The sequence below is a fragment of the Vidua chalybeata genome, chromosome 3 (assembly GCF_026979565.1).
Source record: "Vidua chalybeata isolate OUT-0048 chromosome 3, bVidCha1 merged haplotype, whole genome shotgun sequence".
NCBI classification, from domain to species: Eukaryota; Metazoa; Chordata; class Aves; order Passeriformes; family Viduidae; genus Vidua; species Vidua chalybeata.
The window spans coordinates 55,654,600-55,681,012 of record NC_071532.1 but is presented as its reverse complement, the minus strand read 5'-3'; the positions used below and the strand labels follow the sequence as shown (position 1 = coordinate 55,681,012).

Here is a 26,413-nt window from a genome sequence, read left to right as displayed (position 1 = left end):
CTTCTTCAGGTAATTTTCTGGACGACTAATGTCTGAAACAGTGTTGGAAACTCTTGGGACCATTTAGGTGTGAGGAAATGCAAAATACTTTATTTTTTGGTTTTTGGTGAAAGTTGTCATAACTGCTGGCTCTTGTGGGTCTAGTGCCATGAGAGGTTGTGGGGCTGGGATAGAGTCCTGCTGGTCTTTGCAGAACAGATTTGAGGAGGGATGCAGTGTGATCAGCTGCCAGCTTTAGCTCCACTGAGCTGCTGCTTTTCTGTTGAGGCTTGGAGAGGACCATGGTGGGTTAAGAGGTTTGCTGTGCTAAGCATAGTGCAACATCCACTTCTAACATTCAGCAGTATGCAACAAAGAATATTTTGGCTAGAAATGAGTAAATGAGTTTTTTGCAATAGTTAGCCATTAAAGAGTATTATGCAACAAACAGAAGTTCAAACCTGGACAGATTATTTTCCCCTTCATTTGTAAGAGGCATACGTATCTGGAAAATGAATTTCAGCAGGATTCTCGGAGTCTAGTAGACTGGTATTAGGTGTCTCCCATGTGAATGGGTAATATATTTTTAAACGTCATGACAGAAGTGTGGCTGTTGTGTTCATAATACTGTACATTTAATTCTGCATTTATTTGTCTAATAGACTTTTTCCGTCCTTTGTAATTTAAAGGGCAGGGAGCAATTACTGTCTACCAACAATAAAAAGTGAGAAGATTAATGAGGTGTTATATTGTGGCACCTGTGAAGAACTTGAGCTTATTCTGTGTCGCTGTGAGGAATAAGAAATGCCACAAATAGATGATGTGGATTTGCCAAAGTGAAATACAATCTTTACTGTATTGAATCAAAGTTATCACCAACACAAGAGGCAAGTTTATGTATTTGTCATGGACCTAATTTCTCACACATTTTTGCATAAATTTCCCCAAAAATATGTCAACAAGCTGTGTTGCAACCATGTATTATATGCAGTTGGCTACACAAACGTATTTTCTACCTTTCATGAGCCATATTCTATTTGCTTTCTCTTGATTGCATAGTCAGTATATGGAAATTAATCTGTGAACATTATCAGACTAAATAATTTAACTACTTGGGGATAATTTAGAGAATTTGGATATGTAAAATTTACCATTTACTACTCAGTTAGTACTGATGACTGGGAAACCTGCACATGAAGAAAGATCTGCAGGAAAGAGAAGATCTAGAGGAATGAGAAAAAGAACATGGTCCAGTTTTTCAATCTGCTCTTTATTCTGTTGTAATGTAACTATTAGTCTGATCAACTAAAGTTTCCGCTGAAGAAGTATTTTTTCCCCTGTCACATCACAATTCCTGCGGCTGGATTAGTAGACCAGTGTGACCACACAGTTGGGATCCTTCCTTCTTCACTCTACGTTTTCTGGGCTCCTCCCATCTCAAGTCTTGTGACTGTATGTTGAACAGCGTTAATTTTCTGCTGTGGGCCTCAGCATCTATGTTCAGAAATGAAAGGAGAGCTAGACTGCTTGTCTGGCAGCAATTTACAGTTTCTATGCTTTGGACATAAAGAAAAATTACAGCCTTTGTAGCCTTTAACTAAATTTTCAGAGGTGATGTCCAAGAGTTATTTAGAGCGATGCTGAATGTTTATGGCTGTCCTTGTTTGAAAGAAGAGCTGTAGAATCTGAGAAATCAAATAAGTTTGAAAATCACTTTGTTGGGGGTGCCTCAAACTGTGGCCTTTATATAACAATCTGTTCAGAATCTGTTTCTTATTATTTCTTACATGGTTCTGAACTCCCCATCCCTGGAAGTGTTCAAGACCAGGCTGGAAAATGCTCTGAGTAGCCTTGCTGGTGGAAGGTGTCCCTGTCCATGGATAGAGGATTAGAAATAGATGATCTTTAAGGTCCCTTCCAACCCAAATTCTGAGATTCTATTATAATTCTAGCATAAGCAACTTTCAGTTTCTGGAGAACCTCTAGGACATACGTAATCAATGTTTATATTTTATGTTACTGTGTTTTAACAGGGTCTGGCCTTAAAAAGCTAGGACATACCTAAGAACTAGAGTACATGTTATTGACAGACACCACTGCTGTGTGTCAAACTCTAGTATGTGTATCTCATGGTTTTCTGTTCATTATTATTCACAGAATGACTTGGCATGCAAAGTTGAATTCAGCAATTTCCAGAGGACAAGTATAAGTCAAATACTTCAGCTGGATCAATGTTTCCTCACAAGCTACCATGATTTTGTGAGGCATCTTATTTCTGTGCATCCATCTTGCCTCTATTTCAACTGAAAGGACAAACCAAAGCATGCTTCTGTAAGGTCTGCATTTCCTCTACTAGGGTCCAGGCTGTCCAAGGCTGAAACTTGACATAATTTGTTAGTAATTTTTATTAACAGAGGAAGAGAAATGTATATATATATATATATATATATATATATATATATATAAAACAAGCTACAGAGCACAGGCATCCTGTTAGCCTGACAGCCCTTGAGAACTGTGACCATTTTTGCAGCTCATCCCTACAGGTGAAATGCAGTCCTTGTATGCAGTGTGTGGATAGTATGATGACAGTATGATGACAGTACTTTCAGACTGGCTGTTTGTTTGCCTTTTGTCAGATGTTTTTCACCTGTCCTTTCATTGGCCATGGGCTTTTTTCACATCAGTTATCCTTGTTACACTTTCAAGCATATGAATTTCAAGTAATTTAAATGTCTGGGAGGCATATTCCTTGTACATGTACCAGCAGAATCATAGAATGATAGAGTATCCTGGGTTGGAAGGGGTCCACAAGGATCATCGATCTCCTGGCCCTGCACAGACAACCCCAAGAGTCGCACTATGAGCCTGAGACATTGTCCAAACACTTCTTGAACTCTGTCAGGCTTAGCGCTGTGACCACTTCCCTGGGGAGCCTGTTCCAGTGCTCAGCCATCCTCTGGGTTAAGATTCTTTTCCTAAAATCTAAACTAAACCTCCCTGGACACAAGTTCAGGCCATTCCCTTGGGTTCTGTCACTAGTTACCACTAGAAGAGAAGAGAAGAGATCAGTGTCTGCCGCTCCTCCACCCCTTTCCAGGAAGTTGTAACTGCAGTGAGGTGTCCCCTCAGTCTCCTCTTCTCCAGACTGAGTGGACCAAGTGACCTCAGCTGCTCCTCATACTCATCTCCTCAAGGCCCTTCACCATCTTGGTCACTCTGCTTTGGATGCTAATAGCTTTATATCCTTCTTACCTTGTGGCACCCAAAACTGCCCCCAGCACTGGAGGTGACCCTCCCCAGTGCAGAGCAGAGTGGGACAATCCCCTCCCTTGCCTGGCTGGCCATGCTGTGCCTGATGCCCCTCAGGACAGGGTTGGCTCTCCTGGCTGCCAGGGCATTGCTGACCCATGTTCAACTTGTCACTGACCAGGACTCACAATGAGTGTATCCAGCCATGAGCTGGACGTTTTGTCCAGGACACTGTGAGAAACAGTATCTAAAGCTTTGCTAAAATCTGAAAAAATTATATCAACTGTCTTCCCTTGATCAGCTAGGTGTTTTACCTTGTCATAAATTAAGATTAAGTTTGAAAAGCAGGACTTTCCTCCCATGAAGTCATGCTGTCTGTGACCGATGACTGTGTTGTCCTTCAGGGTTTTTTCAATAACTCGCAAAATAATCTTTCCAAAAATTTTGCCTTAAATATGTGTATTTATTAGTTTGGTTTGATGAAATTGGCTTAAGCACAAATGGGTCTGTATGTTCGGGATCTGTTTTTCTTTCACTGGCCCCTGAAGTGTGCACTGTTACTCCAAGGGACTGCAGAGGCTCTGTTCCTAGGGATTACTGGTTTGAGGCAAACAAAAAGGAGCTTCAGATAAACCTAATTTGCTGGGGTAAATACTCAAGCATTTTTACAAGCAGGTGTCAGATTTTCCCAAGGGCCTCCTTCCTTCTCTGCTGCCCATCGTGTTTTTGGGTTTGCACCCCTGCCTAGTATTTTTTTTCCCTGTATTCTTGCAAGCAACTGGCACATAGTTTCTTGGAGATGGCCTGATGGTAATCTATTTGGGAAAATGTTTTTGTCTCTTCTCTAGCTGGTTCAAGAGGTCTGCATGCACTTTGATGAACTTCAAAGCACTACTTTAAGTACTCTTTTATTTCCCTAAGGTTTATATTCCTGTGGCCTAGAGCCCTCAGATTTCTTTGTTGCGACCACATGTGGCTGTACCAGTGTTTTGTTTCAAAAGTTCGTTTTGAAATGCAGTATGCCCTTTAAAGTAACATTTTAAGATTTCATTCTAAAAAAAATTAATTTAAAATATTATATTTGTTTTGGATGGAATTTTTGAAACAATGGTATCTAAATTATAATGTTGCATTTTGTAATCAGCATTCCTAGTTAACAATTTTTTGAGTATGATGTAAATTAGAAAATATTTCAAGCATTTTTCTTAAAAATGTCTTGTTTAATGTTGGTTCTTGAAAGATTTTCCAAGGAATTTAATGAACCTTTGGATAATTGGTTAAACATTGTGTGCATCTTAAATATTTTGAAAGAGGGCTTACCCAAGAATAAAAGGATCACATGAGCACTTAGAAGTCGTATAAAGGCACAGTAAAGAAAGATTTATGACTGATTCCTGTGTTTTTGCTGGCACTTACCTTTGAAATAGTTTGGAGGTAAGTGTAAGAATCTGACAGCACTTCCTGAAATACCTTTTTCCAATCTATTGAGTGCACTTAACCTTTTTCTTTTAGGTGATTGGATTGTGCTAGTTTATCTGAGCATTAAAAGAGAAAAAAATAGTGGCCTGGTGTCTGGATAATTTTGGAAAATGTTTACTAGAGTGAAACCTGGAGAAAATACTTCTGGATATGTTATGAAAGGATAAACTTCAGCCTATTCACAAAAGCTATATTATAATTCTAAGACTCTTATAAGAAATGCAGGGGTGCAATTTCTAGCCGAGTCTTTAACAGGGACAAGGATGACAAGGAATTTCTCAAAATGCGAAAGCTGTACAGGATGTACATGAGATTGTTAGCTTGAAGATAGCCTTTTGGTTTGTTAATGCTTTCAGCTTTTCAAACCTTTTATTCTTCAGATTGTTTACACTCAAGTGAGATATCCTAAGTGCACGCTTCCAGAGTGTTTGCCTGCTGAGCGCTCCACTTTGGCACATTTGTGGGCACAGCTGATTGCCACACTCAGGGCCCTGTTGCTCCTGTCTCCAGAGCCACACAGCAACTTGGTATTGCTGCCAGAAAATCACATCTTATGCAGCACCCAGGGACGCTTTGTCAGCAGCTTTTTCATCAAATTTGGCATGCTTTAAGACAGTGGAATGAGGTTCCTCAGATTATATGACTCTTCACGCAGCAGAGTCTGGAACTGAGGGATGGTGTCAGGGACAGATATTGCCCAGGCAAAGCTGCACTTGGCAGGACGTAGAAATGGGCAGAAAAACCCTAAGCAATTTGACCAGTCATTATTTTATATCCTAGGGAATTGGATCAATTTTTCTTCCCACTGGTGTTGTTCCTTAAAGAGTAGAGGGATCATCCAATGAGCAGGGATTCAAAAGATACACAAAGCCAATAATTTGCAGAGATTTTACTCCACAGATCAGACACTACCATTAATTTTTAAATAACTGAAAGTTATCTGCCAGTTATTATAGGTAGCAGAGGTCTCTAAATGGGTCACTTGAAATATAATTATGAAAGAATATTTTTCTAGTGCTGCTTACCACAACAGAATCTGAAACATTAAATATTTCTCAAATTCTGTGGATGACTGCAGTATCTGCCTTTTGGGATGGAGAAAAGTAATGAACAAGTACAATAACTGTAGAATTAGTAGAGAAATGGACATCAGAATAAGGAATAATCTAAATGAAAGAGATGGTCATAAGTGTAATACAAGTCAACAGAGTAATCTTTTGCAGAAAAGGCAGATTTTATTCTGTGAACAGAAAAAGACATGAACAGGTCAATATGCTGTTTTAAGACAGACTGGCAAGGCATCTTCCAGATTTTTGTGTTCACTTAGGCAAACAAAGTCCTTATAAGAGCAGGAGAATTAGGATGGAGGCAGAGTAGGTGGTGTAGCAGGAAAGAGAAGGGAAAATGTGTACCAAGAGAGAAGCATCTGAATTGTTCTCCAGGCTAGCTGGAAATAGCTGAGGGAAAATTAGCTTTATTTCCAGCAGATGACTTGGGCTGGCCATGAGGTAGTGAAGCAGCAAACAGTTCACAGAGAGGCTTAATAATTGGAAGTATTGTAAAAGCAAATTAAAACAAGTTTCTGTGGGGCAGGTCTAGATATACACAGTCTTTTAAATGATGCTTTGCCTGTGCTTTACTGGATGCTACTATATAATGAGTGCAGACTATAAAATTTCTATGGGCTTGTTGATGTTACTTATGTCACATCAGGACTGTAGGACAATTTAGCTGCTGGTTGAGATCTCAGCAATTTCTCCTCCTGCTTAACAAGGCAGAATAGTATCTATGGATGTGTCTTTTATTCTTTATATTATATACATGTTATTTTCTTCGTAAATGTGCATTGCATGAAAAGAAATGTTTTGGTGTTTGAATATATTTCTGTCAAATCGTTAAAAAATCAATATTTCTGCAAAATGGAAATCCCACTGTAAATATTTTTTACTTGAAAATTGGAGTAGAGAAATTTTCTTGTCTGAACTTTTTCTTTGCAGAAACTAGATTTCTGTGGTGATTTAAGTAGTCTTCAACATATTAATTGGAGAATAATGTTTTACTTCAGAAGTTAAATTCTGGCATAAAATAGTATGGCATTTATCACATGTTTATCACATGCAAACCATGGCTTGCATGGCATCTCTCAATTGGTTCTTCTAAGATGTATTTCTGGCCTTCATTTTATCCCATGGACAAAATGTCATGGCACACAAAACCTCAGGCTATGGGGAGTGGTTACCCTGAAAGCTTGTCTTTTAAGAGAAGCAGTTCCACTCCAGAGGAGAAAAGCCAGAATTACAAATCATATGAGGTGAGGCTCCATACATAAATGACATTTCATACCTTTACAGGTATTACAAAGAATTTTTTTTTAATATGTATTTTTTAATTCTATCTGGACTGACTTGAAAAACTTCATAGTTTGTCTAGTTGACAGCACTTATCAAAGAGCTGCTCACCACAGGATTGCAAAAATTTTAAATTCAGCCTTGGTAAAAATATATAGTTATGTCCTTTTATGATTAATGAGTTATATGTTGTCAAGAGATGGCAATACTAGTTACAAATCTCAGTATGTGCTTGTGCAACTGCTGGGTCAGGTCACAGGAAAAAAAAAATAGGATTATATATAAATATTACAGAAGATAAATAATCATGGTAGACTGGGTTGCTGGGGTGCAGAGGGAGACAGAAGAGTGGAGCCATCCTGCCCAAGACATGAGGAAAATGAATAGTGAGAGGGAGAGAGGAGAGCTTTGGATGAAGTACCTGCAGGGAGTCTGGGCATGAAGGAAATAGCCAGGCAGAGTCAGGCCAGGCACCAAAGGAGGGAAGTTTGTCCTTTCTAGACAGGGAGATGATGCTGGAAGGGAAAGCCCAAAGGTGAAAATGGGTGTAAGAATGGGACCAGTGGGGCTGGATGGGCCAAATGAGAGCAGTAGACAAAGAACATCTGTGGGAGGACAGAGCAGAGGTTCCCACTGGCAGCAGTGGCAGCAGCCTCTGTTTTTCTAAGAGCTTTTACTTCTCCTAAAACAGAGTAGAAGAAAGGACTTGCAGCATCACTACATACAGCAGTTAGTAGGTGTCACTGATACCCTTCCTCTGCTGCTGAATGAGTGATCTGTCATCCCAGGCTGCATTAACACAAGTGAGGGATTCCCCAACATGGCCCTACTCTGCTGCCTGTGACTCTGTGAGGCAAAAAGGTAACATTTTTTGTTTTTCTAGATGTCCTCTTCAGCAGGTGAGAAGCTACATGCCAAAAAGGTATTATTTGCAAACTTGTAATTTTATTAAGCCCAAGACAAGGTGACCTGTGTAAATCTTATTTGGTCCCTTTGTGATTATTATTATATTTTTTTCCATGTTTATAAGGTAATTATAAGTGGGCTGCTGTTCTAATATATGAAAAGAATAATCTGTGGAATGTGTCATTCTTCTATAGTGGAATATGTCACTGTAAATTCTCTACTAATTTTTTTCCCAAAGGCTGATAACTAAAAAAGGAAAGAGGCAAAAATTATTAAGCAGCTGATCTTCTGGCCTGAAGAACCAAATTTCTGTCTAATTCTGCCACAAATGCTTCTGTTAAGTTCAGAAATCATTTAAATCAAACTCTTCACAAGCATTCTGGTGTTGTATTGTAATTTTCTTTGTGCAAAATGGAAGTCCTACAGTCTGATTCATGTAAGTGTTGAACATTTGCTCTTGCAATTGCAGACAAGAAAAGTAGCACTCTGAACATTCAAAACCTATTTAATGGTGAGTACTTAAAAACTCAGGTTGCCCATAACTCAGTATATACTTTTGACCTTAATCTCTGTCAGTCTCATTTTTTATCCTTTTGACTCAGAAGAGTATTGGAAAAATACATTCATTAGAACCTGGCAGCTGCTAAATTGCTATAGAGGCATGGAAATACTGGGAGGAAATTAATTCTGAATTCGGACAACGTGCTGATAGTAAGGCACCAGACACTGAGCAGTCATGGAAAAAAAACCCTCACAGACAGAGTAGCTGCTCATTTAATAAATTCTTTTTTTATTTGGTGCACTGATGAGCTGTTGCCCTTTGAAAAGTATGGTCACGTAATTAAAGATAACATACATATACACAGGACAGATAAATGAAGGTTTGAGTAGCATTTGTAAGATGCAGTTCAACCATTCTGTGTTTAAAATCTTAATCTTTTTTTAAGGTATACTCATAAAAAGAATATGTGTGGGAGTTTCTGCATTCACCTTATGTACAGAAAGAAATTGTTAAACTTCTCTGCATAAGTTAAAAAAACCCAGAAATTTTCTATTGCTTCAAAACTATTTAATTTTTGGGCTATTCCATAAAGTACAGCTACACCACCATTCTCTACTTAAGAATAATGAAAATGATCCTGTAAGTGAACTGTAGTTTAGATTCTGACAGCACTGAAATCAGAATGAAAGAGAATCAATTTCTCAGTATTTATTTGAAAGATTTTTTCAGTATGGATTTAAATTCTGGACCCATAGAACTGACAAATATACAGAGCTCTTTCCTGTTTAGAACCCATCCCTCACTCCCCTCCTATTCCCAAGAAAAACTTCCACATCTTTCAGAAAGCTGGGCAAACTTCTATGTTGTCAAGGGAATATGCTGCAAAATTATCAGCTGACATGTATAAGCCATGGAAAATGAATCCAAGGACTGGAAGTATTGGAGAGGGAAGTATTGAAAACATCTGAATTCAGGTATTTGACACATGAACAAGTAGTCTGGGCTCCTTTACCCTCCCATCAGTAGAACCTCTGGGAAATGTGGCTGGAGATGTGGACCACTCATTGGCAGTGCATGAGCACATCTCTCTAGACTTTAATGCAGTCTGCAAATATTGGTGACAGATCTGAGAATAAAATTAAATTTGTCAAAAATGAAGCTTTAAGGGACTGTAAGAATGTGCAAATTTATACTGAATTTACTAGATAGTTCTAGAGGACATTTTGATGCACACATGGAGTGGTTTAGTTTTGGTATATCCAAATGTAGCATTTCAATGTTCATTTTAAAATTAACCAGAGTTAAGAATGAAGGAAGATGATAAAACTAGTACCAAAGGAAATGTTTAATTTCATGTCAACTAAGAAGTTTTGATGACCTAAGAAGATTAGCTTTTGTTTCCATGTTGCCAAAGCTTGTCCTCGACATTACTGCTTCTTGGTCAATACCAAGATATTTTGCATAAATTTTTTAATATAAGCTGCCAAATAAAATTGTATTTTATTTTAGTTCTAAAGAAAGCATTTCAGTGTCTTCTGACTACTAAATACATTTCCTGATACACTGTGAAATGCTGTCAGCATTTAGATTATTTTATTATTCAACTTTCATATAGTTTTATTTTTATTTATTTTCCTTACATTTGTCTTTTGTCAGTTATGTCTTTTTCTTTTTCCTGCAATGAGGCCAGTCAGTTTTCAATTGGTTTCCTTGCCATTATTCTTATTTGGCCTTCATACGTATCTTCTGTCATTCTTAAAGTAGTTCTTCATATTATCTTTCCTCAGTCTTTTATGTCAATATTTCTTCACCTCATCCATTCACTACATCACCTTGGGGTTTTCTATGCAAGTAGTCCTGTTGAGGTGTCCATGCACTTACCCCAAAGGAGAAGACAAGATATGAGCAAAAGCCATGAAATTAATAAATTACCAGAGGAGCATTTCTCTGTCAGGGTGGTCTGCTCCTGTCTTGTCTAGGTGTCAAAGGAGCTGCTGTGCAGCTCTGCTCTGGTGGTCTTCCTGGTTACAGTTTGTATTTCCCTTGACAAAAGATTTATGAAGACACAGGTAGCTGTCAGGACTATGGGAAAGGGAGGAGAAGGAGCTAGCCATGCATTCCATTTAGAGGCATGAATTAAAGGCAGCTCTTCCTCATCCTACAGCTTATTTTCACCCAAGAATGCCAAACTTTCACAGCTACATTTATCCCATAGAGAAGCTGTTGGTGAACTTGAATGTCAAGCTGATCATCAGGGACTAAAATGAGGATAGTGGGGCAAGAAAGCCCTGCATATATTTTAGTTACCTAAACAAGGCCAGGGCATGGTGTAAAGATCAGCATGATGGCTCTCACTGCTGAATAGCTTCACACTCCCAGGCAGGGTTTGGCCAGGTTAAATGACCCTCTCCCAGGGCATGGGTCAGGAGCTATGCAAGAGTTCTTCTATGGTGTCACAAACAAAACCATCCTGTTTTGGGAGGAAGAGAATTTAGTAGTGTGTGTTGCATGTGCTCAGAGCCATGGATCAGGAATCATTGACAATGAGGTCTCAGGGTGAGCCCTTGCTGATCATTGTCACCAGTGGAGTATCAACCAAGGAGTGATGCCAGTTTCTGCTCCCATTGCTGGAGCCCACCTTCATGGCTGTAGCCTCTCTTGTGCGAACGCTGGCTTGGCATGTGGTCATGTCCCAAAGTTCCATCTGCCCTAAAATATCCTTTTTTGAGATATTTGAGATACAACTTCATGTAAGGCATTCTCTCTCTCTCTCATGAGGTTGTACTTAGCTTAATTACAGCCCTAGACATTTTTAGATATTTTTTAAGCCAATACTTTCATTTGGATAGCATATGATTTTTTTTTCAGATTCATTTGTGTTGCTTTTTGAGAGTACAGTTTTGAGGTCCTTAATGCATTTGGCAATTTTCTATTTATTTATATACTTGCTAAATCCTATTGCAGTACTTCTCCTTGAGATGTCTTGTAAGTGTTTTCAAGCACTTAGATCTGTTAAAATAGTATTTCATAAATATTTAGCCCCATACAGAAGTTCACATCATAAAAGCAGATTAATTTCATATGGAATAGCAGACTTGGTGTCATTATAAGTCCAATGTGTGGACAAGCATTTGTACTAGACCTTGACTAGCGGACCTTGACTGCTTTTGAAATTAAAAAAAAAAAAACATTAGTTTTGAGTCACCTTACCCTGGGAAATTTCATCCATTCTGGTAAGCACAGTGAAGTTTCATGTTTGAAAATAAATCCAGAAAATTAGAATTTCTCAAGGTGTCTTTTTAAACTATTTATATAATTTCCCTCTTAAGCCCTCCTACTACAAAACCTCTTTATTTCAGATAAAGCTTGGGTTCTGAATAAATTGGGCTTAACCTCACTGTGGATTGTGTGCTTTGGACCATCCTAAAGTCATTCTGCCTGCCAGTCAGAGTCTGTTGATGTTAAAAACCTGAGTTTACATTCTAAAACTGTGTCTCATGCACACTTCCTTTTCACTTTGCAGTCAATATAAAGTTAAAAAATTAATAATATCTTTAAAGTTAAAAGTTAATAATCTCTTTCTGATTCAGAGCTGCAAGTGATGAGTGAGTGTACAAAGCAGAGGTGTCTTATTTCCTTACACACTCATCAAAGTGTGAAATATGAAAGGGAGTGTGGAAGAAAAGTTTGTTCTGCTCTGTAGGTTCCAAACACTTTCCATTTTATGTCTGCTGTATTATTACATTTGGAAATATGCAGTAAATTCTGGTTTTTTTTTTTTTTTTTTTTTTTTTTTTTTTTTTTTTTTTTTTTTTTTTTTTTTTTTTTTTTTTTTTTTTTTTTTTAATTTGTAATCTGTTCTGGTTTCATGCAGGCCTTAGAGAGAGGGCTTTATCTGGGAATTTCTTTCTTTGTGATTTCTGGGTTTTTTTGGTAAACATAGTTGGCCAGATCTTTTGGTCTTTTTTTTTTTTTTTTTTTTTTTTTTTTTTCTCTTATCTTTTTTTTTTTTTTTTTTTTTTTTTTTTTTTTTTTTTTGTTATTGTTTGCATAGGTTACAAAGGGAATTGCAGAAAAGGTTCTGCTCTTTTATTTTGGGAATGATGGTCTTGCCAAAGTCATTAAGCTGGGTTAAGTTGTTGTACTATGTTCCCCAGAATACCAGCCCTTGAAACCTAACTGAAAACTTGATGAAGAGTGGGCAGTTATGTGTTTTTTTGTCAGGACACAGCATCAGTGGTCTGTGATGTACACTAACTAGCAGCTGGTTTCTGGATGAAATCTGATATATTATTTTGATTTACCAATCTCTCTTATTGGCATCCTCTTTTCATAAAAAACTTTTTCTCCCCACCTCCTCTAATAATTACTTGACTTAATTTATTACCAGCTTTTATTTCCACTGTATAAATGCAAAGAATGTTATTTTTGGGGGAATATGGGGCTAGGGGTATTTTAGTGTGCTTCCCACTATGGTTCACCAAAGCCTGAATGTGATGACTCTGCAGGGCCAGTTTACAAAACCTTGCTCAAGTGCTGCTGAAGTGGAACTGATTCTGAGGGCAGGAAGCAGCAAGGTCATCTTTAGATTCCTTTTGGTTTGTGAAAGCCTGTGTTAACAGATTCATAGCGCTCTCTCCATGTAGTAAGTTTGTGTGCAGGGAGGCGATGGAGGCCCAAGGCAGGGTTGGCAGGCATGGGCACTGCAGGCAGGTGTGAGCAGCAGCACTGCTTCCCTGTGATCCCTGGGACCACGCGCCCTGGGGTCCTGCAGAGAACCAGCTCTCTCATCGCTTCTGCCTGCAGCCTCCCTGTGGAACAGGGGCCTCCTGTGACTGAGGATGGAACAGACTCCACACAAGCATCAAAAGATATCTGTCTTTCCTGCATCTTCCTTTTCAGTGTTTTCATGCAGCTTATTTTATTTGGACTGCACATATTTAATGAAATTTTTAATTCCTTCTACATTTGAAAAAGCCTTTTTTTTTGTTTGTTTGTTTCAGATAATTTTTGAGTAATTTTTTATCTTTCTTAAGTATAATTTCAATAAAAGTGTGTTTGTGAACCTAGGCTTCATCTGAAAAAGAATGCATATTCTGAAAAGATGAAAATTTAATTTATCTGGACTGACAGGTTGGTGATGTCTGATACGTTTTTGTATTTCTTCATTTTGGTTTTACCTATGAAAGGGTTTTATTTTGTATCCAACTGGAAAACTTGTAAGTGTGTAATGTTGGAAAACTGCTACACACATGCAAAAATAAGTAATTGTTTTGAAACTTCAAATTTTTTTCTCATGCTGTTTTTAAAATGCAAAGTTTTGATTTTTTTGTACTTCTTATTGATATGAAAATAATTCTGGGAACCTTATCTTCTATAACATGCATATTTGTATCAGTTTTTAAAAAATTGGTCAAAAATTATGAACATCTATCAAGTCATCATGTATACCTAAAGGATTAGTCTATGGCTGTTAAAATTATATTGACAGTTATTAGATTGCTTGCTGGATTACTTCAAATACTTAAAACATTCATGTGGTTATGTACACCTAAGAATATGTATTTTAAAGAAGCCACAACATGGTTTATTTAAACTTACACTGACAGAGGTGATAAAGCTGCAGACAGATGAGAATGGGGTGGAGAAGATAAGAAACAACAGCTTTGATCAGTACTTAGTAGAGAAAAAAAGGAAGTCAATTATGAGGCACTGGGATAAAGCAAATTCAAAGGTTCATGACCTTGAGAAGAATAAAAAATATTTGCTAGGTTTGTTGGGCTGAAAAAGGTAAAAGGTACAATGTATGGGTTGTATCCACAATGATTGATTAATGATACTGTATTAATTTTGGTATAGTTGAAATTTTTTATTTTTTACATGTTAACACCTAAAATATTCAAGGACTTTTTCCCCTGCCTAGTTTCATAGAATCATGTTGTCAATTGTGACATTCTCCAATTTTCCTGTCTCACTAAAAAACCAGAGATGTGTCAGCCCTTCATCCTTTACAATTCTTCAATTCTGCACAAGTTCTAAGCAAAAGGAAAAGGTTATTTAAGTAAATGTTCAAAATTAGCTGATGTATAAATCTTGGCAAAGAACATTGGGTTTAAAAAATGCGGTTTTTCCTGAATGATGCCAGTAGCCGTTTCTGCTAACTTGGTAAAGCCTCATGTTCCTCTAATAACTGGTATATTTTCATTGAAAAGCTTTGAATTAATATATTTGGGGACAGAAATTTTATATATAAAGTCTTGACGGGATGGCTGAGAGCACATATGAGAGTGTCCAGGTGCCTTTGGCTGGTAGAAGGCATTTGAGAAGTACTGTAGCAGGAGATGTCAGGGAACTTTGGCTAGATGAGATATTAGAGCATGCCTAAAGAAATCAGAAAGCTGCTGGGGAGTACAGGTTTGGAGCAGGAAGGTATGGTTGGTGCCAGGTGTCTTGGTTCATCAAAGCATAGCAAGTTTTACTGTGCTTAAGGAGAGAATAAGGCAAATTAGGTATGTAGGAAGAAATCTGAAAGAGTCTCCTAGGCTCAAAACCGGGATATGTTTATTTGGGAAAATGTTGAGACTCTGGGGCAATAAAAGCCACGTGTTTACTAATCAGCAATTAAAGCATGCATGTAAGTGGATAATTACTATAAAAAGTAGGATTCTTCATTCTGTAGCTTGTCTGGTGCTGTCACACCCAATGATGTTTGTCTCCTGGGCAATTTTTAGCACAGACTCTTACTGAAAAGCATGTTTTGCAAAGAACCGTTTGCCTTCCAGGGGCAGTCCCAGAGTTCACTGGTGGCTCCCTTGGCAATTTCACATCCTCTCAGCTTTATGTACCACACCCACAGCAGCTACCCATAATAACCTATTACCAGGTTCAGTGGATGTGAATTCATTGGCATTTACAGATAGATCTGTTTGGTTTTCACCTGCACAGCATCCTGCACTTGCTGGTCACTTGCATGTCTAGAACATGTCTGGTAATGTCTGTGTCACTGGAACAAAAGTTCTTCAGCAACAATTTTTAATATGCTTTTTTTTGGTCATGCTTAAACAACTTCTTAATTTTTACGAAAGTGGTATTTAATGAGAAAAGGCACTTTTTTTATGCAGTATTAGATCTTGACAAGTGAAGGAAAGCTTGCATCACTAATTGGGCAATAACACTTGAAAACAGTTTGGTTAATAATTTAGGTGTATATAATATAATGATTTAAGTTAATAATTAAACTAATTCAGGTGCAATCATAAGTGATTTTTGACTCAGATTCTCAACCTAGCTACTGATATTACAGTTATGCTGAAACCTTTGGATGGGAGCAGGTACACAAAATAGTGCTGGTTTTTTGATATTTCTTTCTATTGTTGAAAATTGGGTTAATTTATCAAATAGCTTTTTTATTTTTCAGGGTAAAATACTCAATAAATTCAGGTGGATTTATAAGAAATTGCCCTGTATCTTACTAATTCTGCAACATTCCAACTAGGAGAAAGAGCAGTAGATAATTTTTTTTTTTTAAATTTTTGTCTACCAGTTGTTTTCAAACAAACAGGACTTCTTTTTTACAACCTGAAAGAACTATGCTTCTTTTTTTTTTTTTTTTTTTTTCTTTTCTGCTATCGACAGGCCGAGCTCCGATAACAGGCGCCATAGCATCCGAGAGAGGATGTCCAGTACCAACGAGAAGGGGAGCCTGTCCATGGAGTCCACCAAGGAAACCAGGTACTGTGCCGTCTGCAACGACTACGCCTCAGGCTACCACTACGGCGTCTGGTCTTGTGAGGGCTGCAAAGCCTTTTTCAAAAGGAGCATTCAAGGTAATAAACTGTTCAAGTGAGTCACCTTTACTCTTTACTCTTTACTCTTGAGGAAACTGAAGGTACTTGAGATTCCAGCCTGAGTCCGGGACAGTGACATTTATTGGGTTTTCATTAGCAGTTGTTGTGCTCTCCCACATAGTTTTAGCTCTGTACTTGATGAATGCTTTTAGCAGGTATAAAATATGTTGTTATTTAGTCCAATATTAATGAGGAAAAGCAAAGCTTTTCTATATCATCCTTGCTTTAGGTATATCTGACCATAGTGGTAGGGAGAAATTTAATTTAAAAATCCATATTGGATCAAGATGACCACTCTTTCAGGCTATGCATATCTCTCCTCTTATCCAAGGCACTTTTGAGAATTGCATGTCAGATGATTAATTCCTGCTGATTGATTTATTAATCTTAATTTAGTGTGCCATTAGCCAGATGGTTCAGTTCAAATCTCAATTCCTTAAAGATGCTAGATGTCTTCTGAGAGCCAGTATTGAAAAGGAATGTTTCCTTGATGAAATATTATTTGTGTCTGTCAACAAAGCAGGGCTTTGAACTGTACACAGAATGGTTTAGTTCGCAGTCTTGTTGTGGTTAAAAAGACTAGTGTAGTAAAGGGCATCTAACAAAAACTGTTAACTACTGTGACAGAGATAATTCTTTCCTTAAAGATCTGTCACTTTGTGGAACAGCTGCCTTTTTATTTTGCTTTATTCAACATCTCTTAAAATGAGTAAGAAGTAATTGTAATTCTACTGAAAATACAGGTACTGTTCAGTATCTAAGTTTTAGAGAAGAAAATAAAACAGATTTCTTCCATTTAAACAGGAAACTGGTAAAGTGCTGTGGTTTTTTTAGGTTTCTATAGCTTTTTAAATCTCCAGGTGATACATAGGCACAAAAATTTCTGTTGCCTGTTTTACTGAAGTAAACATAGGGTGGAACAGTTTTACATCATATCACAAAGTGTGATTATTGCCTGTTTTGTTGCATGACTAGCACTGAGGTGAGTTAAATAGGACTTCCAGCATTCAGCTCAGAATCTTTCCCCCCTTGAAGGAAAAAAATGAAAGAATGATGGAGGGGTAGATATTGATGGAATTATTTGAATGACAATGATTAGTTAATAGTTACTCATATTTCTATTTGTCCAGACGCATTGAAATGATTTTTAAAAGAGAGAGTGGTTAGAGCCAGAGGTCAATAATAAGCAACACTGAAGGGAGAAAGGGTGAAATGCTTTTTTTTCTTCACATCAGAGTAATTTACTTTAACTTGTGATGTCAGGAGAACAGCTCCCTTATTATGTATTTGTTATTTTTCCTTTTCAGTTCCTCTGACCAAGTCAGAATTATTCTTAGAGTTTTGAAATTATGTCCTTGTGCTTGAACTGAACTAGATCACAACAATGTGAAAACTGAAATAGCCTTAAGCAAAAGAGTTATCAAGTAATTGTGCAGCAAAGATCTTCAAAGATTTTCTCATAGGTCTTGTTTTCTTGATGTCTAATCTTCTAGTTGCTCTGCTTTGGAGATTCTCCACTTTCTACTGTTTTCTTTTTTTCTTGAAGCATGATTTCCTTCAATATGGTGTTTCACAAGTACTGAACAGAGCAATAAGATTACCTTACAAGCCTATCGATCACATGGTATTTGTCTATATCCATCACACTGTAATGTTTGCCTTATTTACAAAAACATGATACTCTTCTCTCATAATCAATGTGTGATGCAGAATAAAATCAGGCATACTTTTCTGCAGAAGAAACCATTTATTTTACTCATTGTTTTGTTTGGCCATTGTGGAAGAAGAAATGAATCAATTTCATTGAGCTTCTGCTGTGACCACTTGGTGGTTTTTCCCTGGTCTCCACATGGACAAATGTTGTGGTCCACTACACTGGATCTGTTTTCTATTTGTGCTGCACTAAAGACTAGTTAGTAAATTTTCTTCTTGCTATGTATATATATTTAACATAATTTTTAAGTAGATAAGCTTTTAAATCTTGAAACTTAAGTTTCCAGGATCCCATAAAATGCCTTTCATGATCTATAAGTCATGTTTGCTCTAATTTAAGCTCCTTGCTTCTTGCCTTGTCCCCTGTGGGCACAAAGAACGCTTATTACAGCAACCTTTTACATAGTTGAAGACTGTTATCATATCTTTTCTCAGTCTTCTCTTTTTTAGACTAAACAAACCAATTTCTTTCAGTAGAACATGCTTTCTAGACTTCTGATCCCATTTGTTAAGCTCCTCTGCACTTTCTCCAGTTGATCCACCTCTTTTGTGATTATGGTAAAAAAATGACATCCACAAATATAAAGAAAATAATTTAAGAATATGAGTACTTATGAGAGAATTGTGATAATTTGATCACAGAGGGTAAGAAAAGTCTTCTGAACTTTTAAAGTCATAGCTACCCAGTCTTGATAAAAACAGTACTTTTTGAATTTTCTACTGGATTTGGAAGAGGTCTCTTTTTCCGCAGTTACATACTCTCATTGAACATGTGTGCAATTTATGAAAATGAAAGTAATTTTTAGATTGAGAATAGATGCAAAACCATGCATTTACCTTGCAGATGATAATAATTTTTAATACACTGTGATCAGATAGCTAGGAATGAATGCTACTTACGTGCAGGTATATTTATAGAAGAATGCGTGGACCAAATAGTATTGTATCTATTTTTGATTTATTATATATACTGCATTTATTTATGTATATGCATATTATCTATACTGCATTTTGATTTATTATATATACTGCATATATATGCTTTGCATTCCTAAAATAAATGGGAAAAAATTCCTGTGAATCATATGATCAAACACTGTTGAGGATTACAGAACTTTTTTGTATGAACAAAAATAAACCAAAATGCTTTAAGCAAAGTTTTTTGTTGTTTCAGCAAAGATAACTGTGCTACTTTGTTCTTTGCTAATCTGTATTTCTCAATAAATATATAGATGCAGAGATAATAATTTCTGTACTTCTCATCAGAGATTTCATAGGAGAATTGCTGTAATGAACCTTGATGTTCCTGCTAGACTGTATACATTCTACATTGTTCTTAATAGAACCACAGGAAACAGTAAGGACAGACATGAACAAGCTGTATGTGGTAATGAACCACCTCTGTTATTCTCAGTGGTATCTGAGGTATCTGTATTTACCTGTGTAAGTATATACTGAAATTTTATGAAAACTCACATCTGCATTGAAACTTACCTGAGGTGACAATAGATAGCTTTACTTTTATCCAGGGGATCTGGAATGTTCCTGGTAATATTTTGTGAGTTTTAAATACTGAGGTATTTTTCTTTGTTGTCAAGTAGTTAAAGCTTAAGAGATAACCTGAATTAGAAATTTTCTCAATTTGTGCAAGTTTTCAGTTCTGTTTAAACAACAGATGGTTTGTGGGAAACCTGAACTGTGTCCTGAAACTGCCTATGTCAGTCTGTTTTGTTAGTTTATGTCCCAGAAGTGATCTGGGACCTTGTTTTGAGAAACCTCAGTGCAGAGTGTTATTAATGTACAAGCTTTCATGGGAGAGAAAAGTCACAGGACATGACTATCACCATGTTACTTGGTGATAGAAGAGTGCTTTACTCTTCCCCCAGCATATGTAGCCTTCAGAATTGTATTGGATTGAGGGATTTGATTTCAGAAGCATAACAAGGAGCCACACCACAGCACACTGTACTTCTCTTCTAAAATATTTATGAATTTTAGGACCAAGAAGGGCCATTAGATAAATAAGTCTCTTCACTCAATATGAACTTTATATGCTATCCGTCTCCAAAGCCTAGTAACTTGATGGAGGTAAATATTTTAGAAGATGCCCAGACTCAAGATGCTCACGGCCTCAAGCATTTTCTTGAGCCATAATGATGGCTTATTCTAATGATTTGTCCTCCCATATGCTAAAAATTCACCAAATTTATGTGTATTACTTGAGGTTATGTGTCTTACTTTGGCTTTTATATCACTATCATGAACCAGTCTTAGTAACTACTACTATCTTTCTCCTGTGGAAAGTTCTTAAAAATTAGGTCATCAAGTCATCAAATCACCTTGATATCTTAAGTGAACTAAAATTTTTCAGTCTCCTGCTGTATATCTTTCTATCTTTTGAGTCCATTATCTTTGCATCTTTACTCATTCCCCCGCACCCATAACAGCCTCTCTAAAATTTGGATGTCAGAATTGGATGATGTATTTCAACATGAGCCTTACAAATGCCATTTACAAATTAAAAATTCCCTCGTGACTCACACATTCTTTCCCCCTTTTAATTCCCTTGTTTTTTGGATGGCCACCAAGCCCTATGAGACAGGAAGGAATTACTCATACCACCTCTGACAAGCATCCAGCAAATGCCTACATATGGGTGTCTGCAAACCCCCAGAGGGAGCACAAGGGATTCAGAACAAACCAGGAGTAAATCCTTACATTAGAGGGTATCCTTATCCCAGAATTGCTCAAGCATTCTAGAAATCACCAATTCTATTTCCCCTTCATGTGCCCTTCTTATATTTTTCAGGTGCATCTTCTCTGCTTTTGTTTACAGCTTTTGCTCATATCTGGGATATTTCACATATAGCAGTTAAAAATTACACCATTATGGGAGGCATTACCAGAACAGGTTGGCTTCTGAGAATGGATGAATAGCTGAGGAATTCCAGAGGCCTGCCTTTAATGTCTTGATCAGAGATATAATGGTCTCTGAAGTGCAGGAATTCTTGGAGCTGGGAAGTATTTTGCTTGTGTGCCTTGAACCTGGATTTTAATTAGCAGTTATACCTTCTGACCATCAAGTAGGAGAGTTTTGGCAGTAGACTTTGAGTGTTATCAATTGTTTTTATTTGACAATGATAGAGTTGTACTTTGTTGAAAGTATGTAATGTTGAGAGGGGTGGTAATGTATACATATTTTCATATTTGAGAGAATTTTACTGGTAAAACATGCTAGTAACTGAGTGTTTAGGTAATGGTGAAGTGCAGCAATTGCGATAGTGTCAATCTGGGAGGTTTCTGAGATCTTCCCTTTAATTTTCCATTCTTGTCTTCTGTTTTGATGGTATTTTTGTAATCTGTTTTATAACAGCTCAGATCCTGCAGCCAAGAAGGCAGAAACTCCCTAATACAACTGCTTGTACACTGGTACTATGAGCTGTCAGCCAAAATACAGAGCAGGAACTTCAGTGAGATCAGCAGAGTTAACCACAGCCAATCAACAGGGAGCTGCAGATGGGCATCTGGCCTCGTGGTTCCAGTTGAAGATGGCTGTTGGACGTTTGAAGGCTGGAAAAAGGTGGATTTGGAAAGTCTGCCTGGGTTTAGCTGTCATTGAGACTGCTCTAACTGCTGGTGGTCAGCCAGGTTCTTCTGAAACTTCTTTTGATTTATTTTTGTGCATTTAGTAGTTTTTCTCCAGTTTTCCTTGAGGTAAACACGTGCTCTGAGTGCATTTTTTTTGCTCTGATTGCATTGTCTAATATGCATTTTTAATTTCAGCTATGCAATTTATGGTGATCTTGTTTCAGAAATTTGAGTGCTATTGAAAGGCAAGAGTCAGTACCTCTTTTTCCCTAGCACTACAATTTTGAATGTGGTACTTTTCTAGCAAATTTTAAGTGCTGCATTCAGCATGGATGTGATAGTGGCTTAAGATGGTTGTATCTGGATACTTATTTTTCAAGGCCTAAGCAAATCATAGGGCTGCAGTGGACCGTGAGCTCTAGTTTATCTTCCTGTCCTGTGAGAGGATCAGCTTCTACCAGTTCCTTATATATGTTTATTGATCTGCTTCTTAAAACTTGTATCTTGATCCAGTGTTTTATTCTCCTTATCTTTGAAGGCTACTGGGAAATTTGAATCTTCCTGCCTCCAGGTTAAGGTCATAATTTATTTTCCTGAGAATCATGCCACAAAAAAAAAAAAAAAGTGTTCTCTTTCTGCAGCAACCTTTAAATCATAGAAGTTTGCTATTACATTTGGAAAAAAAATATTCTGTTTTACCTAACCTGAGGAAACAAGGTTTATTCAACATTTTCTCATAGGTCTTGTTTTCTTGATGTCTAATCTAGTTGCTCTGCTTTGGAGGTTCTCCACTTTCTACTGTTTTCTTTTTTATCTTGAAGCATGATTTCCTTCAATATGGTATTTCACAAGTACTGAACAGAGCAATAAGATTACCTTACAAGCCTATCCATCACATGGTATTTGTCTATATCCATCACACTGTAATGTTTGCCTTATTTACAAAAACATGATACTCTTCTCTCATAATCAATGTGTGATGCAGAATAAAATCAGGCATACTTTTCTGCAGAAGAAACCATTTATTTTACTCATTGTTTTGTGCATATGATTACTCCTATTTTAATGCAGAGATTTATACCAATCCTTTGTACTTTGTGCTTTTGTGCTGTTGTTTTCCCATGTGCTACCCCAGTTTGCCAAGGTAATTTGGAATTCTTATTCTGTACTCTCCTGCCATTTATTTCAGTCTGGCTGGCAAAGAAGTCTGGCCTTTCCTCTGTTCTTCTAACACATATAAATGTCATCTACAAATGAATAGCAATTAATAAAAGAAATACTCCAGATTACTACCAATTTGTGAGGAAAGCTACATATAACTGGATTCTGGACAGACACTATGGAGCCTTATTCAGTATCAGCTTCCATTTTAACAGTGAACTCTGACAGTTCTTCTCTGAGACTGATTTTCTGAAATCATCTGAACTATATATTCTTAGCTGACATATGATGTGTCAATCTAGGCAATACTTAAAACATTTCTGAAGTTGGGCAACACACATTGCCAGAAAGTAGAGAACGGACTCTTATCTGATTTTATAAACGGTAATTTGTTTTTCTTCTGCCAAATCCAAAGCTCTTCCCACTTCCTAGATAGAATTCCTGGCTTTTAGAAGCTGTTCTTAATATACCCTGTATTATCACTTTTAATGTTGTTTTACTTCCTCTGGAATATGACTGTTGTGCAATATCAAGCAACAACAACAAAAAATTAAACATTATTACATGTTGCAAGTGTTTAGTGAATATTTCAGCTGAAAACTCATATTACTCCTAGCTCAAGACTGAGCCTTTCAGCAATTCAAAGTATTCACGTGAGAAAAAAAAGCACTTTACATTTAAAAATTACAAGAGAGCATACAAGGTTTGTCTTGCAGGAAAGTGCTAAACTGTTTCACCTGCTTTTAGAGAGTGTGACAGATAACGTAGCTATTCCTACTCAAAATATGGCTAGAGATATGCAGGACAAGAGACTAAGATACCTTGGTTGACTCTTCTGGTTATAAAATGGGTGACTCTTCATACTATAGAGCATGGATGATGTTAGGGTAGGAGGGAGCAAACCAAGGATCACAGATACACATCAGTTAATTAAAGAAGTATATAACCAGGATTTGCAGGAGAAAGTGGTACACAGGCATAAAACAGTCTTTTTTTTGGACAAAATAATGGTGTCAAAAAGTAGTATAATAATTTAGCAAGCCAGCTGTTGCCTGTATTGAGGTTTCAGTTTTACAGACTTCAATGCAGAAAACTCAGTTCAAAAACCACCACACAGGTCCTTGAAAAATGTATGATAGCAGGAACCATTCAGCTACTGAAGAACCAAACCTGATGTTATACCTGGAATAAAAATGGAGAGTTACATTAGTTTTCTTTTGTCGATAACATTTGGTGGTATTTTGAGTGCACAAAAGTAATTTGCAATATTTTTAGCTTCTTAGGCTCTTTATAATAGTTGTGGGAGTTTTCTTTAGTAGAATTCTCCCCCTTCCCATTTTGGCTCAAATAAAATGGGAAGCTAAAAATACAAGAGTTTCATTCAAAGTCTATGGGAATAAGATGGCCATGACATGCCTATAACTCTCTCTGAAAATGCTTTTTGTCTCTGGAGAGATCATATTGAGATGGTTGTGAGTAATACATTGTGGGAGTTTTTCACTTTAACACAGCTGTTGTTTTAATCATGTGCCAAGGACTTAAAACAATTGTGATTTATCAGCTAGGGAAACAGAAACTTGATGTCATACTCCTTGCCAGATTTTGTAAGATTGGATCAGTATTGTTATCTATTTTTATTTGTCATGAGGAAAAAAAATATACTTTCTATTTTGTTACCTTGTCTAAAATTAGAAAAATTGGAGCAGGGTAAAAGTAAACTTTGCGCGTGGTATCATAACCCTGAAATAGTAGATGAAACACCAAATTAAATTTTAAGATAAGGCAAATAATAAAAACTTCATAATTATTTGCTTGAGTAGAAAATATAATTTTATATTTATAGATTTATAAAGGTAAATAGTGGGTTTTTTTTAATATATTACCCTTTCTCAATATATAAGTTCATGCATTATTATACTAGTGAGATGGCAGCAGGCTTGGTTCCCCTATGCAGTGCCCATTCTTCTCATCTCTTCATTTTTCCTGTTACTATATGGAAAGGTTTAAGAAGAACTCGCTATCAGCCATTTAGCTGCAGTTACCTGCTCATGTGAGCAGTTACATTTTATACCTAAGTGAAGACAAGAAGATTCCACTAGAAGGGAAACACAGTCTGTGAGCTCCATGACACAGCTGAAGGACATAACATGGAGTGTATAAATTTTAACCTCTCCTCCTTTCTCATTCATCTCATGGTTCTGTGATTGATGTGTGTCAATGCTCTCAGGCACATGGTGTAATTGTTGGGACTGTCCTGTATCATAAAAGCGACCCCCAAGCCCGTGAAGAATGAGCTCTGAACTCCAATGATTTCAGAAGGCTAATTAATTACTTTATTATACTATATTATACTATAACTATGGTTATACTACATATACATATACATATACATATACATATACATATACATATACATATACATACTATACTACAGCCTTCTAGATCCTATTCCTTACTGTAATGTTACTAATGTTTTGCTTGTTTAAAACCAGAAAGAAGATTAATCTTCTCAGCAGTGCTGAGTAGTTGCTAAGAGAACCTAAATTCCAAATCCAAAGACCTTTTCTGAGAGTAATTAAGCTGTGAATTTGAGTGTCTGTGCTTATAAAGGATTTAGACATAACCTTCTGTTCTTCTGTGAAGCTGTTAGGAAAAAGTGTGATTTTAAAACCAGTAAGTGCAGTTTTATTGGGGCACTTAAACGTAAAATTGGTGTTATTTTTTATTTTGCATTCAACATTTATTTTTACTGGGTCAGCCTATGTAATGTCCAAATGCTTTTTTTTTTTTTTTTTTTAATGTAATTTTTCCAAAGTTTTGCTTTTCATCTCCAGTCTTGTTTGGCACCTTAAGGTATGGTTAAAGTCTACAATTTAGTTTTCCTTTCCTTCCTTTCATCCGAGCTGTCATGTATGAAAATTTTGCTAATTTCACCGTCAGATCATAGAAGGATCTGGTGCTTCCAGAAGTAATGGCTAAGCTGGTAGCTGCCTTATTCAGATAGGTAAAGAATAGTTTAAGAAATATGTGACATGAGGATTGAAAATAAAATAATAATAATAATAGGAAAAGCACATAATAGTAAAAGGACAATAATTATTACTGGCTTTGTTCCAGATGCATGATGAGTCAATTCAGCTACTTCAGTTTAGGCATCCTTTTCCTCTTCTTCTCCTCTGTTGGTCATTATCACGCAGAGTTGCATGAGAAAAGGGTCTGATTTTTGCACCCCATTTTGGAGAGACCTTAGCATTTCCTGAAGTGCTATAATTACTTAATTTTATATACTTAATTTTATTTTTGCTGTTTTAATAAGTGCAGTTACTGAGTTTTCCTAAGAAAAATAGACCATCCCTCCCTAAGCTCTTCCAAAAGGTCCCTTAGACTCTTCCATGGTAGCTTATGACAGTGCAAATTATACATACGGGGGATTAAAATGAGGGGATCCACCCTATTAAATTCACTGCCTTTAATTTTGTGCAGGTTATCTGATAATTCATTTTTTGAAAGCCTCAGTAAGATCACAGAGTCCAAGTGATGTATGCTTCCCTCTATAAGCATCAGTGATCACTGAAGGCATTTCTTCCTCTTGCTACTCCTGTGATAGCAGCTCTCTAGTAGCCTAATTAGCCTCTCTT

At 36.8% G+C, this 26,413-nt stretch overlaps 1 protein-coding gene and 1 long non-coding RNA gene across 2 annotated transcripts in view; one reads left to right on the top strand and one right to left on the bottom strand.

Moving 5' to 3' along the window:
• The window catches only part of ESR1 (estrogen receptor 1), a 103,836-nt gene that overhangs the window by 16,153 nt on the left and 61,270 nt on the right, over nucleotides 1-26,413 (top strand). Inside the window, 1 exon segment of the mRNA XM_053937981.1 lies at nucleotides 16,102-16,292. Within this exon segment, the coding sequence (XP_053793956.1) occupies nucleotides 16,102-16,292 (191 nt within the window).
• Nucleotides 1,252-10,856, bottom strand: LOC128786324 (uncharacterized). Its single transcript, XR_008430243.1, has 3 exons — nucleotides 10,774-10,856; nucleotides 7,480-7,573; nucleotides 1,252-1,473 (listed from the first exon to the last, which is right to left on the bottom strand). It is a non-coding gene; the product is annotated as an uncharacterized LOC128786324 (long non-coding RNA).